General features: G+C 41.7%; 1 protein-coding gene across 2 annotated transcripts in view; it reads right to left on the reverse strand.

The window, feature by feature from the left end:
- The window catches only part of otofa (otoferlin a), a 70,790-nt gene that overhangs the window by 30,985 nt on the left and 25,035 nt on the right, over positions 1–14,770 (reverse strand). For both annotated transcript variants that reach the window (XM_071543950.1, XM_071543951.1), the window contains exons 4-5: positions 13,074–13,173; positions 9,566–9,768 (exon numbers count right to left, since the gene is read on the reverse strand). In XM_071543950.1, the coding sequence (XP_071400051.1) occupies positions 9,566–9,768; positions 13,074–13,173 (303 nt within the window). The remainder of the gene's footprint in view (positions 1–9,565; positions 9,769–13,073; positions 13,174–14,770) is intronic.

Raw genomic sequence — 14,770 nt, forward strand, 5'->3', positions numbered from 1 at the left:
CAAGCTTTCTTGGGTATACAGATAGCAAGCTATTGTTCACAAGGCATAGACACGTGCCTTGCATACAAAAACAGTGTGTGTGTGTGTGTGTGTGTGTGTGTGTGTGTGTGTGTGTGTACTGTACCTGGGACCCAGACTCTCTCTGCAGGAGAATGATAAACACATGTGCTTAAATTTGAACATGAATTCTACTGTATAATGTCTGGGGATGATTGTGTGTATGAATCAATAATACATACAAGAATGAATAAATCGCAGGGCTACACGTGTAAATTATAGTGAAGATGAATGATTTAAGTAAAGCAAAATTTATTCCCAAGGTTATTTGCAGCCTGATTTACATCTCCTCTCTAAAACCGGGCTTTCAAACCGCTGCATTAAGATTTTTGTTCACATAGTTATGTATCTATCTTTAATATGCATAGCAGGGAATGAGGAGAGAAGTGTGGACAAGTGCATTAATTGCAGTTAACTCCAGAGACTGACTTTGAACGTGCAAGTCGATGAGTGTGTGTGGATTCATGGCACTTTTACGTGTGAGCAGTTACATTACATTATTTGCTCAGTGTAACAGAAAAACAGTTGAATGAATATAAATAAATAAAAAGGAGGAGAAAAAAAAATCAAGCAGCCTCTGATCAATAATTCATTGACATATACTGTAGGTTCTGCTCTGGGGGCTTCACTGAATGGAGCTGAATGGAGAGAATGAGATACCCCACACCCACCTGTTCTCACACACACACACACACACACACACACAAATGTATACATTTCTGTGAGCAGGTCCCATGGACTCCAGCCAGACAAAGATCGGCTCCACCAGACAACACAGTCGGGGATGAAAACTTTCCAGCTCATCGGCTCTCGCTAAACAAGAACCTTCTGTCCTGTCCTGAAAACGTATATCGAGTGTTCTGCAGTCTTCGCTCCAATACCTGAGGGTTTTTTTTTTCTGTGATGCTCAGGGACTCAAGAAGTGTTTTTCCAACTTTCCATTCTGACTGCAGCAACTATACAAGCCCTGTACTTCTACGACAGAAATGTACAAAACGGAACATCAATGATATTTGATATTTAATTGACACCTGTGATCTCCAGCGCTTTGTGCAGCCGCTCCGTTCGCCCGAGGTTTTACGTGGAAGTTAATCGATTCGGTAATTGGTTTTCTTTGCCTGTGATCTTGGGAGGGTTTGCTTATAACTTCACTCTCATTAGTGTCACGTCATTAAAAGCTTATGCATATTTAATGCGCTCACACAGAAACGTCCTGTGAGCATTCGTGGCCTACATAAGGCAAACAAAACATAAAAGAAGTCTTTGACTCCCATATTGTGCGTTTATGTGTGTGCTTTAGCATTTGTGTGTGTGTGTGTGTGTGTGTGTGTGTGTGTGTGGTGGGGTGGAGGGAGAGAGACAGACTTACACAATACAGTATGTAACAATGTGCATGCGTGTGTGTGTGTATGCATGTGTAAGAGACAGAGAGAGAGAGAGAGAGAGAGAAAGAAAGAAACAGAATAAATGAAAAGAAAGCAAGGAGGAAAGAAAGACACTGAAGAAAAGGAGGAGTGGGAGACAGAAAATACAGAAAGCAAGAGTATGAGAACACAACAACCAGGTCTTCTATGAATCCCCATCACTTTTTAAATTTTAATCTTCTCTTCTTGCATTTTTTACTCTGTTATTGCATCAAGCTTTGGGCGGCACAGACTCTCTGGACGATAAGCCTTCACTCAGACTGGAGGAAAACGGTTTCAAAGGAAACATGTTTCTTTTTGTTCACGACATCCCCGATGACGTCTAAGTCCAAGGGATTCCGGATGTATTGCTTTATATAATCCTACTAAAACTCCACTCTAATGAGAAGACCAGCTCCTCTAAATAATAAAATTAGGATGTAGGTAGAGTGAAAGGTTCTGACAGAATAAGGAGAAACCAGATGTGGGTCAAACAGCAGTTGGAAATTCTTCTTTTTTTTCCCTGTTTAGAGTGCTAGACAGTTTGACTCCAGGCAACCCCAGAAAGTATCCCAAAGTAAATTCAGTACACTTTACTGTCCTGGCAACTTGCTGACACTATCTGAATTGTAAACCCCAGCCAGCTGATACTTCACCCAAGCTACAAATATGCCAAGAAATATGTCTAACTCCTATTTGAACCGAGTCTGGGACGAACACACAGAGGCGACGCAGGAGTTTTACCCCAAGAGGCAGATCTTCATGTCGTCATCGTCTGCTCCCACATCGGGGCTTGGAACAGGGGGAACAACAACAGAGGGGAAACTTACACGTTCGCTCAAAGCGTTCAGAATTACATACTGTATCACACAAAAGCAGAGAAAATGCACCACAGCAAACCACAGCAAAGCACGACGTCGGAGCTGACAGAAACAGAGCAAACCCTCCGGAGAATACAGCTCCTTGAAGAGAAACAGAGCAATGTCAAGGCTACAGAGGAGAGCTGCTTCAACCCACCGGCTGTCTCAGCAGTCAGGAAAACAGATGAAGAGTGTTGTTCCAAAATGGGACATCCATCAATTTAAAAAAAACTGATACAAAATGAGCGATAACACAAAATGAAAACAATAGGATAGTACAATTTAACTCGTAGGTTGACAAAATGACAACACATTTACAAGCTGCATTTTCGATATTTTAGAGATTTTTAAAGACGAAACTTGGAGGATGATTTTTTTTTTTACAATGGATATAACATTTTTCTCTTCAGTTATGGCACGCATAGGTGAGCTCCAAACATAATTGCACTTGTTGAAGCCTAATCTGTAATTGCAGGATGTCACCCTCTGTTGAAACACTAATGTTTTGATTCACTGGTCTGAAGACATTTTCCATTAACTGACAAGGACTTACTGTACAGTTTTAAAAAGACTGACAGTATGTGACAGCTAAACATGAGTTGCATGTGTATTACGAGGCTGCATATGGTTCTTAATTTGCATCAATAATATTTGAAAACTGAAGTGACACCTGTACACCTGCACTTACACTGAGTTATGAAATCAAATCCCTCAACAAACTTGAATACATGTATAAGTACAAAATCTATACATGAGATTCATATACCAATGTATGACTCTCATGTTTTTATAGTTGCTGAGAGACATTTTAGCCACAGGTATGAGTGTCTCCAGAGGGAAACAGTGCTGCAGTGAGCTCCCAACGCCCAGGACGACAAACACTACAGCTGTTGCTACTGTTACTGTATAAAAAAACCATAGAGATAAAGACCAGAGAGATAAAACACAGCACAACACCTGCGACACAGTGCTGCATGATGCATTGTCAACGTGTGACATCAAAGACGGTCTTTGAAGACAAAACGAATCACACATAAAACCAGCAAAAAAATAAATAAATCAACACACTTGAGTAAATTAGCCTTCCCACAGAACCTTTGCTCAGGCTAGTTTGAGTGCGAATACGATGTTATGCAAATGCACCGTGCATATTTAAGTGGTTAGAATAAACACAATCACTATTTACATAAATATGCATCAGAGAGGTACTCATTCATGGATTGTTTCCACAGGGACAAATCCTCTCCGATTAGTCCTTTGGACCGGTGTTAAAGCATGATTCTCATATGTCTTCATTTCATGAAGTTGTGTCAAGCTATTAGATGAAACACTGCTGCTCCTTCATCTCCTGCATTTGATGCCCACAGATCAAGTGGCAACTGGAGCCTTAAATCCATTCTCTTCAGGTCTGGCATGTGCGCTCCTTTGCATGCACTATTCAGTGGCTCTGCTTCACTGGCAGTAAAAACATACAGGGGGTGATTTATTCATTAGGAATAACAAAACCCCCGCAACACAACAGGGAGCTGATTTTGCAGGGGTGCAGATTACACAAAATGCTTTCAGGGTGCCGCCGTAAATCATCGTGGAGGCCCAGAGAGGATGCAGAGCCGGGGAGAGGGGGAGAAGGGAGAAGGGGAAAGGGCTGGGTGAGTCAATTATGGGTGGGATTGGTGATTTTCATTCAATCAAATGGACAGAGAGGAACCTACCACCGACATTCTACTGCACTCTTAGTTCAGATATCTATGCACACACACGCACAAACAAATCCCTGTCAGATTCAATGCCCAGTGAAAACTGAAGCGAGTGCAAACTGTGCTATAACCAGCATACATGACCTTTATGCTATAGGTGATGTAACAGCAATAGACAGCATTGGCTGGAGCCCCATGCACAGAGAGGAGGCAGTTCTTCTGTTTAAACTTCAACCTCACATTCATATCAGCGTGTAAGAGCTGCATCTGTGGTTTGGGTCATGGTAGAGGAGGAAGGGAGCTGCTTTCAGCTGCGCCTCTCAAGTGTTTGAGGAAGCCAATACATCTTCTGTTCTCATTAAGTCTCAATCAAGCCTCAAGGATCATAAAGACCTTTGGGCAGCTGGGTGGCAATCCTCTGCAAATTCTTCAAACTATGTAGTACACACACACACACACACACACACACACACACAGTCTCTAGGTGCATTTCTCCACCTTGGAAAATGCCCCCTGCTACATTACATTAATGCACAACTCATCGAACAAGATTAGTTTACGATTAGAAAAACAGGATGCAAATCACAAATTGAATAGAATATGTGCCCCGCTCTGCTGCTGATGAAGACATACAGTATGGTGTTGCGCGGGATAATTTGCTGTTTTATTGCTGTGAAATGTCATCATGAATAATGTGAAATTATCATAAACGATGTCAGTAACAGTGCCTCGGAGGGACAGACAGCGAATTGCTCACATGGGTGTTTGAAATTCTTACTGACGAGGTGCAACCGCTGTGAAATAAAGAGGAGTGTGTGTGTTATTCATGCAAAGCTGGAACGCACACAACCGCACACAAAAAGATGGAATCAGAAAGATGGGAATCAAACAGCAAGCCAGAGGAGATATACCTGGAGGCTAAACTGTTCCTGACATCCTCCTCCTCCTCTTTCTCCTCCTCCTTCTCTACCCTGGAGGGATGAGACGGTCATCCCAGAGAGGTTATTACCACCGACATATTCACGCCCCATCTCCAGAGCAGCGAATTACAATTAACACTGTCTGCTATTGGGTGCAACAGAGTTCAGGACACCAACAAAAGACCGGTAAAAAGTTTAATTCTGAAAACCTCCGAAGCGGAGATGAGCCGAGCCGCTGGTATTTCAGGATATTAAAGTTTGGGATGAGAAGTGGCAGGGCTATTAAAAAACTTTCCACAAGGCCATCAATCTGCCCACCGCCAGTGTGCTGATGAATGGAGGTGGATCTGTTGGCCAGCCTGCAGGTTGTTCTCTGCCGGTTTTCCATCAGTATTTTCTCAGCAACTCTTCTGGTTTTCTTCCAACACAAAAGCCCCGCGGCGTCCCTTCTGAGCCCTGACTGGCAGCTCTTTGTTACCACGGCGACTAGATGACAGGCGCCCTCGTCGAGTGCCAAGGACGGAGGGCTTGTGTGTATGTGTGAGAAGGTGAGGAAATGCAGATGAACGTGGCGTAATGCCCAATATACTGATTTGTGTGTGTGTGTGTGTGTGTGTGTGTGTGTGTGTGGTGAGTGGGTGATGGGGGTTAGGATGGGACGGGGGGAGTTGTAGGATAGCCTATACTGAATATACTTAGCATACACTGAATATATTTAGCATATACTGAATACAATTGTGAGTTTCTCATGTTTGATCAAGGTTTGATATCAACCTTCACTTCTCTTTCACTGTACATTCAGTCTCTCTATAGAGTAGTGCTGTCTTTTTTACTGACAATTTTTGTTTGTGTACCAAGTCCTAATAGATGTTATGTAACTCCCGTGGGACACGCTATAACTTCCATTAACCAACTTTTCTTGTTTTTCTTGAGTTTCTTCAAATCTCACTTTCTCTCAGTTTAATTCCAGAGGCTACAAGAAAATGCATTTTCAGCATTAAATTTCAACAAACAAAAACAAAACCAGGCCTGCGTGCGCACACACACACACACACACACACACACACACACACACATATTCACACACACATTTAACATGCATTATAATGATGGATTTAGGGCTCTGGATGAGTAGACAGTCTCAGTGGAAATCAATACCACCCACAGAATATTCCACAAATTACTCAGCAAATACGCAAGAAGGCAACCACAGAGGGAAACCCAGTATCAGGACAAAGGAAAGCCTGGTGGGCAGGGGGTCATTTCACACAGTGCTTATTTCATACTAAATCTCTATTAACCTCTTATAGCCTATTATTATTGTGAACCATGGAAATATGCAGTCATTTGCTTTCATTGTGGGTGATGATTTCAGTTTTGGATTCTAAACAGTGTAAACTGACCATGTAACTCCAGCTATGAGGTTTTTCATTTATTCATTTGAATTTGAAAGGTTATATGGTTGTTGTGATGAACAAGTTTCAGACCCCTAAGGCCCTAAAACCCACTTAAAAATGTGCTGGTGCTGGTGGGAAAATTGACAAGTTTCTCTCAATCCCTGAAAAGCTAACTCTTTGGAAAGACAAGGATTTCATCTGATTCGGATGTGTCCTACGCAGATATTGATATACGCAGCAAGGAATCGCTGTCTGTCTGTCTGTGTGTCTGTGTGTCTGTGTGTCCGTTGCATATCTCAAGAACCGTTCGTCTGATTGACTTCACACTTGGCGGGTGTATTGCTGGGGACCCAAGGAAGTGCAGTGTCAGATTTGGTGCAATTTGGACACGCGACACCTTCAATATTAATAAACTTTGAATAAACATACGAACAGCGCTCTGTGCAGCTGCGGGGCGAACGGGCACTGCACTAGTTGCCTTTAAATACCGATTTCATTTTTGCTTTGGATGACAGCATACCCAGGCTGAATTGGAAACATCTCTTTGGGACATTAATTGGATAAAAAGACAATAAAAGATAATTAAGATGCTAAATCTGAAATGATTTAGGCTATTACATCAAAAGATAATGACAACTGCTTTCTACTCGACTCACCAACAAGCCACTCTCTGCCTTGTTCATTGCATTGAAACTTTGCAACAGTTGTTACAGCAATGTCTGCATGGTATACTGGAATGTTTATGGGACTTACACATGGCGTACACATGTGATGTTTGTTTGACAAATTGTTTTTGATCATGCGTCTTTGTGTGTCAGTGTCTGGCCAATGTACTGTACATGTTCTTCAGTGGTCTGTTCATTTCTATTAAGCTCTGTTGCAGGCAGTAGGATCCCCACAACATCCCATAACACGCTGTCCATCTGTATTACACCCATGTTGCTCCATACATTACATGCTACTCCATGTTACATGTGTCCTCTCCATACTAGTGACAGATGCTGTATCAGCTAGACAGTTTGGCATCCGTCTGTTAAACTCATCACATTTAAATGATGTATGGCCACCCTCTGCATGCCCTGGTAGTGCCATTTCCTGTCATGATCCCTTAAAAACTTGAGCAGATAAATGGCTTGACACATTTTGTTGTGGAGAGTCATCAAATTGCTTCAAATACCATTCCAAGCAACAGCATTGCACAGTCTAATTCAAATTTTTGTGACTCAACAATTCCTATCCTATTTAACGTCTTTGGCTTTTATTATTGTGTGTATGTTTTACATCAGCGCACCGATGGGCCCATTATTGAAGGATTTTGAGCACATAAGTTAAGAAGTGTACAAATGGACTTAAGTGAGAGTCAAAATCTGCATATGGTAATGTGAAGGTGGACACTACTTCACATTAAGCATCACTATGCGATGCTTAAATCAAGGTCTGAATGGGGTTGAATGTGAATAGCTTACAAATTGAATTAGGCCCACGACACCTCAAGAAGGCTCAACAGTGTATCCCAGCGTCCCAGAAACACCCCTCTTTGCCCAGACTCAGCAGACCCAAGTCCACTACACTGCTCTGTCACCTGCACCTTTGTTACAACAACAGTACTTTACAATACACACTACCATCAATCTTCCTTTCTATTCAGAACATTAAGTTACACTATATCTGCACCCTAGAAAGTCACACACTATAAAAGTTACACTTTCCCAAGCAGAGAGCAGATACCTGACCAACTCAGCAGTCTGTATATCTACATTGTATCTAATTAGGCTAAGCTAAGTTTGACTGGCAGCTTCATCTGGATGCCAGGGCCACTCAGCTGTCCAGCCACTCTCACTGTTTATCTAAGTCACACGATTACACAGAGGCCCCATTTGTGCGGGCTTTAAGTAAGGCTACTACCAAATTAATTTGCAAACAAATTCTTACAAAAGCCTACGCTAATGTACAAAAAAGCTACCAGGCTAAAGCTAGCACAACGCTACCTCAATATTTCTAGACACATAGGCCCCGCTCATGCAGGCTCTAAGTCATACCAAACAAGTGTGCAAACAAATTCTCACTCATTAATGTTCAATCATTCTACCAAGCTAATGCTAACACAAGGCTGACCCAAACATGCTACCAAGCTAATGCTAATACAAGGCTGACCCAAACATGCTACCAAGCTAATGCTAACACAAGGTTGACCCAAACATGTTACCAAGCTAATGCTAGCCCAAGCATGCTACCAAGCTAATGCCTACACAAGGCTAACCCAAGCATGCTACCAAGCTAATGTTAAAACAAGGCTAACCCAAGCATGCCGCCAAGCTAATGCTAGCACAAGGTTAACCCAAGCATGCTACCAAGCTAATGCTAGCACAAGGCTAACACATGCATGCTACCAAGCTAATGCTAAAACAAGGCTAACCCAAGCATGCTACCAAGCTAATGCTAACACAAAGCTAACCCAGTTACGCTACCTACCTACCTTTGTGCCCCAGTTAGCTTGTTTCCTCCTCATCCACAACCACTCACTAGCTCCCATGGCTGCTTTTGACATAGTCTTAACTGCCTACTTTAAATGGATGCCTAATTCACCAAGCAGTGCTAACGTTGATCTGCCTACAAACCTCTGCACCCACCTCAACAGGGTTCAATCATATTTTCCAGTCTCGCTGCTCCACTTCAGCTGCCAGGTCAGAATACTTCAACATCTTCCTCTTATAAGCCTCATCTATTGCATCTTCCCATAGCACTAAAATTTGTTAAATTTGAGCTGACTATTTCCTTGGGCATTACAAGTTGTTTCCCTAAATCCGCTGCCATTTACCAATCTCACCTGCCCCTAGCTGTCCTACAACATGCCTGCCTAAAATGACTTCCCTCCTGAACTTTTCTCCCTCATTGACAAACTTATATGTGTATATTTGATCTCCCATCTGTTCACTGATAATGTGAACAGCTAGCAATGCACACTTGCACATGTGCTTTCACCTGCATATCTGTCAGTGAAGATGCTGTATCTTTATTTCTATTTGCTACGTTATTGTCTTTGGTTGTTGTAATCATTTTGCTGTATTTGTTTTTATTATCTTCAGCACTCGCTATTTATTTTATTTTTATCTATATCCTTTTCTCTGCTGCTGCGATGAACCACTTTCCAATATCATAAAAATTTGATCTAATCTAATGTAATCTAGATGATGTCATGAGGATATGGAATGATGTCCAAGTTTCACTCACTTCCTGAAGGTCGGTATGGACCCATGTAAGGATCGTCCGGGGGACGTCCCCGACCCGTGGCTTTGTCCTGACAGTAAGCTGTCTGTCTCGAAGGCAAACGTCCCGTCGCGGTCGTCAGGGGCATCACAGCAGAACTCCCCGTCGCTCCACACCCCCACCGTGCCATCCATGGTCTGGTATCTGATCTCTATGGAAACGCTGGTCTGCAACAGGATGGCAGATCGATGACAATGAGCTTATAGTATCGATAATCAGTTAAGAAACACTGCTCTTTCACACTGGACTTCCATGGTGGTCAGGGTGCGATTAGCCTTAGAGCATTTGGAGGAAAGATCATAAGCAGTACATGTAGGATTTTCTCTTCATGTTTAAAAAGTGCTACATTTTACCACCTCTGTGAGCTGTAGCCTATCAGCAGATCTCATTATTTCTCCTCTCAGCAGCTTGATGGTTCATTTAACCTTCCACCAAAAAAAATCCAAGGACATGGAATGGTAAATCCAACCTGAAAAGTCCCAAAATGTCAAAATGCAAAGAACAAGGCAGATAATTGAAGCTACTCCTATTTGTGTGTTTATTTGTTAGAACAAGAGTGTACTATCATAACTCAACTGATAAGCTATTAATTTACTGAACAGTCTGTCAAGGTTATTTTACCTTATTTTAATACAGACACTTAGGCAATTTAGAAAATAACACTTTTTCTGTGGGTTCAGGTATGTATTTAGGCTTATGCATTTATGTTTGGGTGATTTTTCTTGTTTTGTTTTCTTGTTTTACCCTAGTTGCTGCAAACACATTGCCCCTTGGGGAAATGAATATGTATACATAATATAAATGAATACATAAATGAAAAAAAAAACAACAGAAACAGAAATAAAACATAGTCTCTCTCAATTCAGTTCAATTCAATTCAATTCAATTCAATTCAATTCAATTCAATTCAATTCAATTCAATTCAATGAGCTTTATTGGCATGGAAGTTAAGAATCAGAATCAGAAATAATGCTAAGTTACAACTGGTCACCTATATAGACTAACAATAGTTTATATATATGGACTATACAGGATGACAACGTGTCAAATATATAGAATGAGAATTGATCAAATATTTCAAGATCAGGTCCAGCTACGCAGAGCCTCTAGCTTTGTGACCGGACTTGACATATTATGCGGCAATTGGGGCGGTTTATCCTTCACCATGAAGATAATGAAGTTTCATCTTGGAAAGTTTCCCACAGGGAGGAATATTTTTCACAGTGGAGGAGGAAGTTAATTTCTGTTTCTCCTTCCCCCGCCTTGCAGTGACCACAGACACGCTCCTCTCTGGGTAGCCTTTTTATATCGCCCCTTTTTCTATAGCAAATTGGTGGCCTGTATTTGGTCAGGATTTGTCTCTGCCTTGTATCTCTGACGGAATAGAGACACTCAGCCAATTCATATTTTATTTTGGAGCCGAATAGCAATTTTGTTTTGCTTTGTGCTCCAAATACAGATCTTTTGACAGACTGATAATTTGCTTTTTTCTGGTCTTTTGATTTGAAGCAGTGCTGATGGGTACTTGGTTGGTAAGGTTCGCCATCAGCTGAATGAGGGGGCTGTTTTCAGGGTTCAGCTCTTCGGCCTGTAATGCTTTGAAGCGCTCTCTCCTGACTTCAACACACATAACACCGCACTTCCTGTGGCACTATGACAGGATATTTATAAGCCAAGCCAAACCTGTAGTGCAATGGTCCAATGAAATCACAGAACAACCAACACCTCAGGTTTAAATTCATGCTGCATTTATAGCAACTCTTTTGATTATGTTGAGAAAAAAAGGTTTCAATATAGGCTGCATAGAGTATTATTAATCATTTTTTGTCACTGGTGGTTGGGAGGGGAATTCATTTTGACAGTAACTGCTTAGTTTAATCCAAGCCAGAAACATGGGTGACACCACACTTTGTCTTTGGTGTCTTCTGGGGAACAGTGGTTGGACAAATATAATCCCCCCGACGATGACCTGATCTTTATTACGCAGTGGCCAATTTATTCTACTGACAAAGACGGATGAGGAGAAAATATACACAGGGCTCTATCTCCCTCCCTCTGTCTCTCTCTATCTATCTCTCTCTCTCTTCCTTCCTCACAAGGCAATCACCGTGGACCCTATGGAGTTAGGTAAGTTACTATAGCAACCACACCGGTGCCGAGTTGTAACTAAAAGTGTTGCTCAAAGGTGAAATAGGATTGAGTTTCTCCATTGCCTTACTTGGGGGGGGGGGGGGGGGGGGGGTAGGAAGAATGTATAGTACTTCAAATCCTTGTATTAGTGTGTGTGTGTGCGCGCGTGTGTGTGTGTGTGTGTATGTGCATGTTTCAATATTGGAGGGAAGGCAGCAGGACAATGGGTCTAAGGGGACAGGACATCTGTGTGTTTGTGTACGTGTGTGGGTGAATACGTGTGTGTGTGTGTGTGTGAGAGCCCTAGGGCCCCCTCCATGCTGTGTGTTATCATCTCAGTAACATCACATCAGCACTCCCAGCTCCACTAACACCATTCTGCACCCCAGGGTGCTTTAAACCTCATACAAATGACTGCTCTTTCACACATTCTATTGTGCTGCTCTCATTTCCACATGCTGCATGCACCCAGACCACCATATTAACTCTTATATTACCCAGATGACAAAATACCAGTACAATATCAACCATACAGACTCTCATCCACAATTTAACTGTACTCCAGTGAGCATATCTGTACACAATTTTCATCAGTAGAGAATACATTTGATTATGTTTGCAAGAACAGCAAGCATGTACATGTGCTGATGTCGGATTTTAATTAGCTCCTTGTTGATCTGCACATGTCTGAAATAACTGTTGTACTGGTAGGTAGGTAACGTAACTGATGTACTGTTACAATTCAAATTGCTTGTGAAGGCGTTTAGCTAGCTAGCAGAAGTTTCATTTCAAGTTCCCTTGTTCCCTTATATGGTAAGTTGTGTCATTTTACAATATTAGACTGTTCGCAGTGTTTGTTGTTGAGTGTTTTGCAAGTTCTTTGTTGGACTTCTTTGTTCTAAATGGTCTTAACCCTCCAGTGAGGATGTAACGTTAACATAGCAGGCCTTGCATGCGAAGTGCATGCTAGCAGTAACATTAAGCTGTAGCAGTGAGCTAATGCTGATTTGATTTTATTGCATTATTTGCCAAGACGTGCACAGCTGGAAAGCATGTAACTAGCGCTAAGCTAGTTTTTATTTTGTTGTTCTTTTAAATGTTGTTCCGCTTTTAATTTACCCAGAGATGGCATGTGACTGAGATTCATACAATTACACAAATTCAAACCTGGTAACTTCCCTTCCCTACAAGCAGTTGGGTCACAACGACAGTAGTTGTTGAGGGCAGGGAGAGCGTTACTCATTCAATTTCCTCCATAAATCTGAACCTTCTGGTCACAAGCTGACATCTGTACCCCTGCAGACTGCCGGCGCCCCAGCCTGAGAGCAGCGTTCAGCCTTACCTTTATGGAGGTGTTGTTGTCATCGATGAGCGTATCGGTCAGCTCCAGCTGTCCCTCCTCAGCCACCTTCTGAAGCACCATGCGGAAAGTCCCCACCAGTCTGGAGAACAACAACAGCAGGGAACAACACTCTTCAACAGAAATCAATGGAATCAATACATTGTGGGGGGTTTTTTGTCCTTTTTTTCCCACTTCTGCCTCCCCCTTCCTCTCTGAGTAAATGTAAAGCCTTGTCACCTTGCTAGACCTCTACATTTCCCTGGTCACAAAAAACATCTTGTAATACTCATACGGAACATTTTTTTTATTCACCTATTGTGTCTCTTCTCCACCACCCCCTGTGTCTCGGTGACAGAGTCATGAATCGACTGGTGTGTGTGCGCTCTGGGTGCTGATGGAGATGTGTTGTGACAGACAGTGAGAGGGTGCCATTGTCAGTGGCTCCCTACAGTATGTCACACCTCAAAGCAATTTAAAGGGAGTAGATGGACTTGTAAAGCGGCACACACACACACCCTAAATCTTCCTTGTCACTTGCTTTTCAGTTTCTCCCCTTTGTCTTTACCTTGTGCACAATGGTGGGATGTGTACTCTTCCAATTGCTCCAAATTTTGCTAGATCAATCTTCCATTCTGTTTCTATTGACAAGGCCCAATATGACATGACATGGCCCCATTGTTCAGCAGACGAAAGCCCTTACTGTGCACTCACACACTAAAGTCCTCGCCCCAATATTTGCAACTACTTTTTATAATTTGTTTTATACCAATCCAGTGGGATTTGCCTCATAAGACACTGCAATCATGACTGCCTGTAAGAAAGCATTTGAACGTCGATTTAGCGTACTTTGCCGTGGCAGACAACATGAGAACAAATTCTAATTGTCTCTAAATTGTCCTGATGGGGAAATGGCTCCTATCTGGCACTCAAGTCAAAACAAATGCAAATAATTACTTGAAAATAGCCCACTATATGATCCAGATCTGCGAATATTTCAGATATAGCTCATTCTCCAACCCTTTCAGCACATTTCAGCACCAGGCAGCAATTTCCAACCAGCTCTCTTCAGCTTTTATCACTGCCCCGGAGGAAAGGCAGCTAAACGGATAACAACCCTCACACCATTTATTCATCCGGCACACTGAATTAAAAGGTTTTTTTTTCTTTGCTTCCTGAAATGGGCTGTTGTTTGTATTTTGCTGAAAAAAAAAAATGTTCTCAGTTGTTTTAATTTGAAAGTAAAGCCAAAGGCTGCAGAGGCTCGGTGGACAATGTTTTGTTCATAATAGCAAACAGAATTCGCTAGACTGAATTAGCTTCTCTGAACAATATTTTTATGTGCTTTTTGATAGTTGTTTCATAAGTCTGAGGCATTATTTACCTTATTCAATATAAATGATGACTTTGCTTTCAAAAACAAGCTATTTAGGCTGGTTTGCACCAATTGTGTTCAATTTAATCTGAAATTAAGGATAATTAAGGTTTAGTAAAACTAGGTTTACAATAAGTAAACCTAGATTTAAAATGAACTGGAGCTGTACTGCACAATTTAAATTCAACTCTAGTTAAGTAAATCCAAGATTAACAATTTACACATAAATTTTAATAATTTACGTAAACCAAGATTATGGTATGTGGTTTCAAAACAATCAAAGATGGGCGTTTTGGCGAGAATAAAAACACAAAAATAGTCCCAG

The sequence above is a fragment of the Centroberyx affinis genome, unplaced genomic scaffold (assembly GCF_046629955.1).
Source record: "Centroberyx affinis isolate AG114_WGS23_722 - 3 ecotype Tasmania unplaced genomic scaffold, CSIRO-AGI_Caff_v1 ptg004420l_1, whole genome shotgun sequence".
Lineage (NCBI taxonomy): Eukaryota > Metazoa > Chordata > Actinopteri > Beryciformes > Berycidae > Centroberyx > Centroberyx affinis.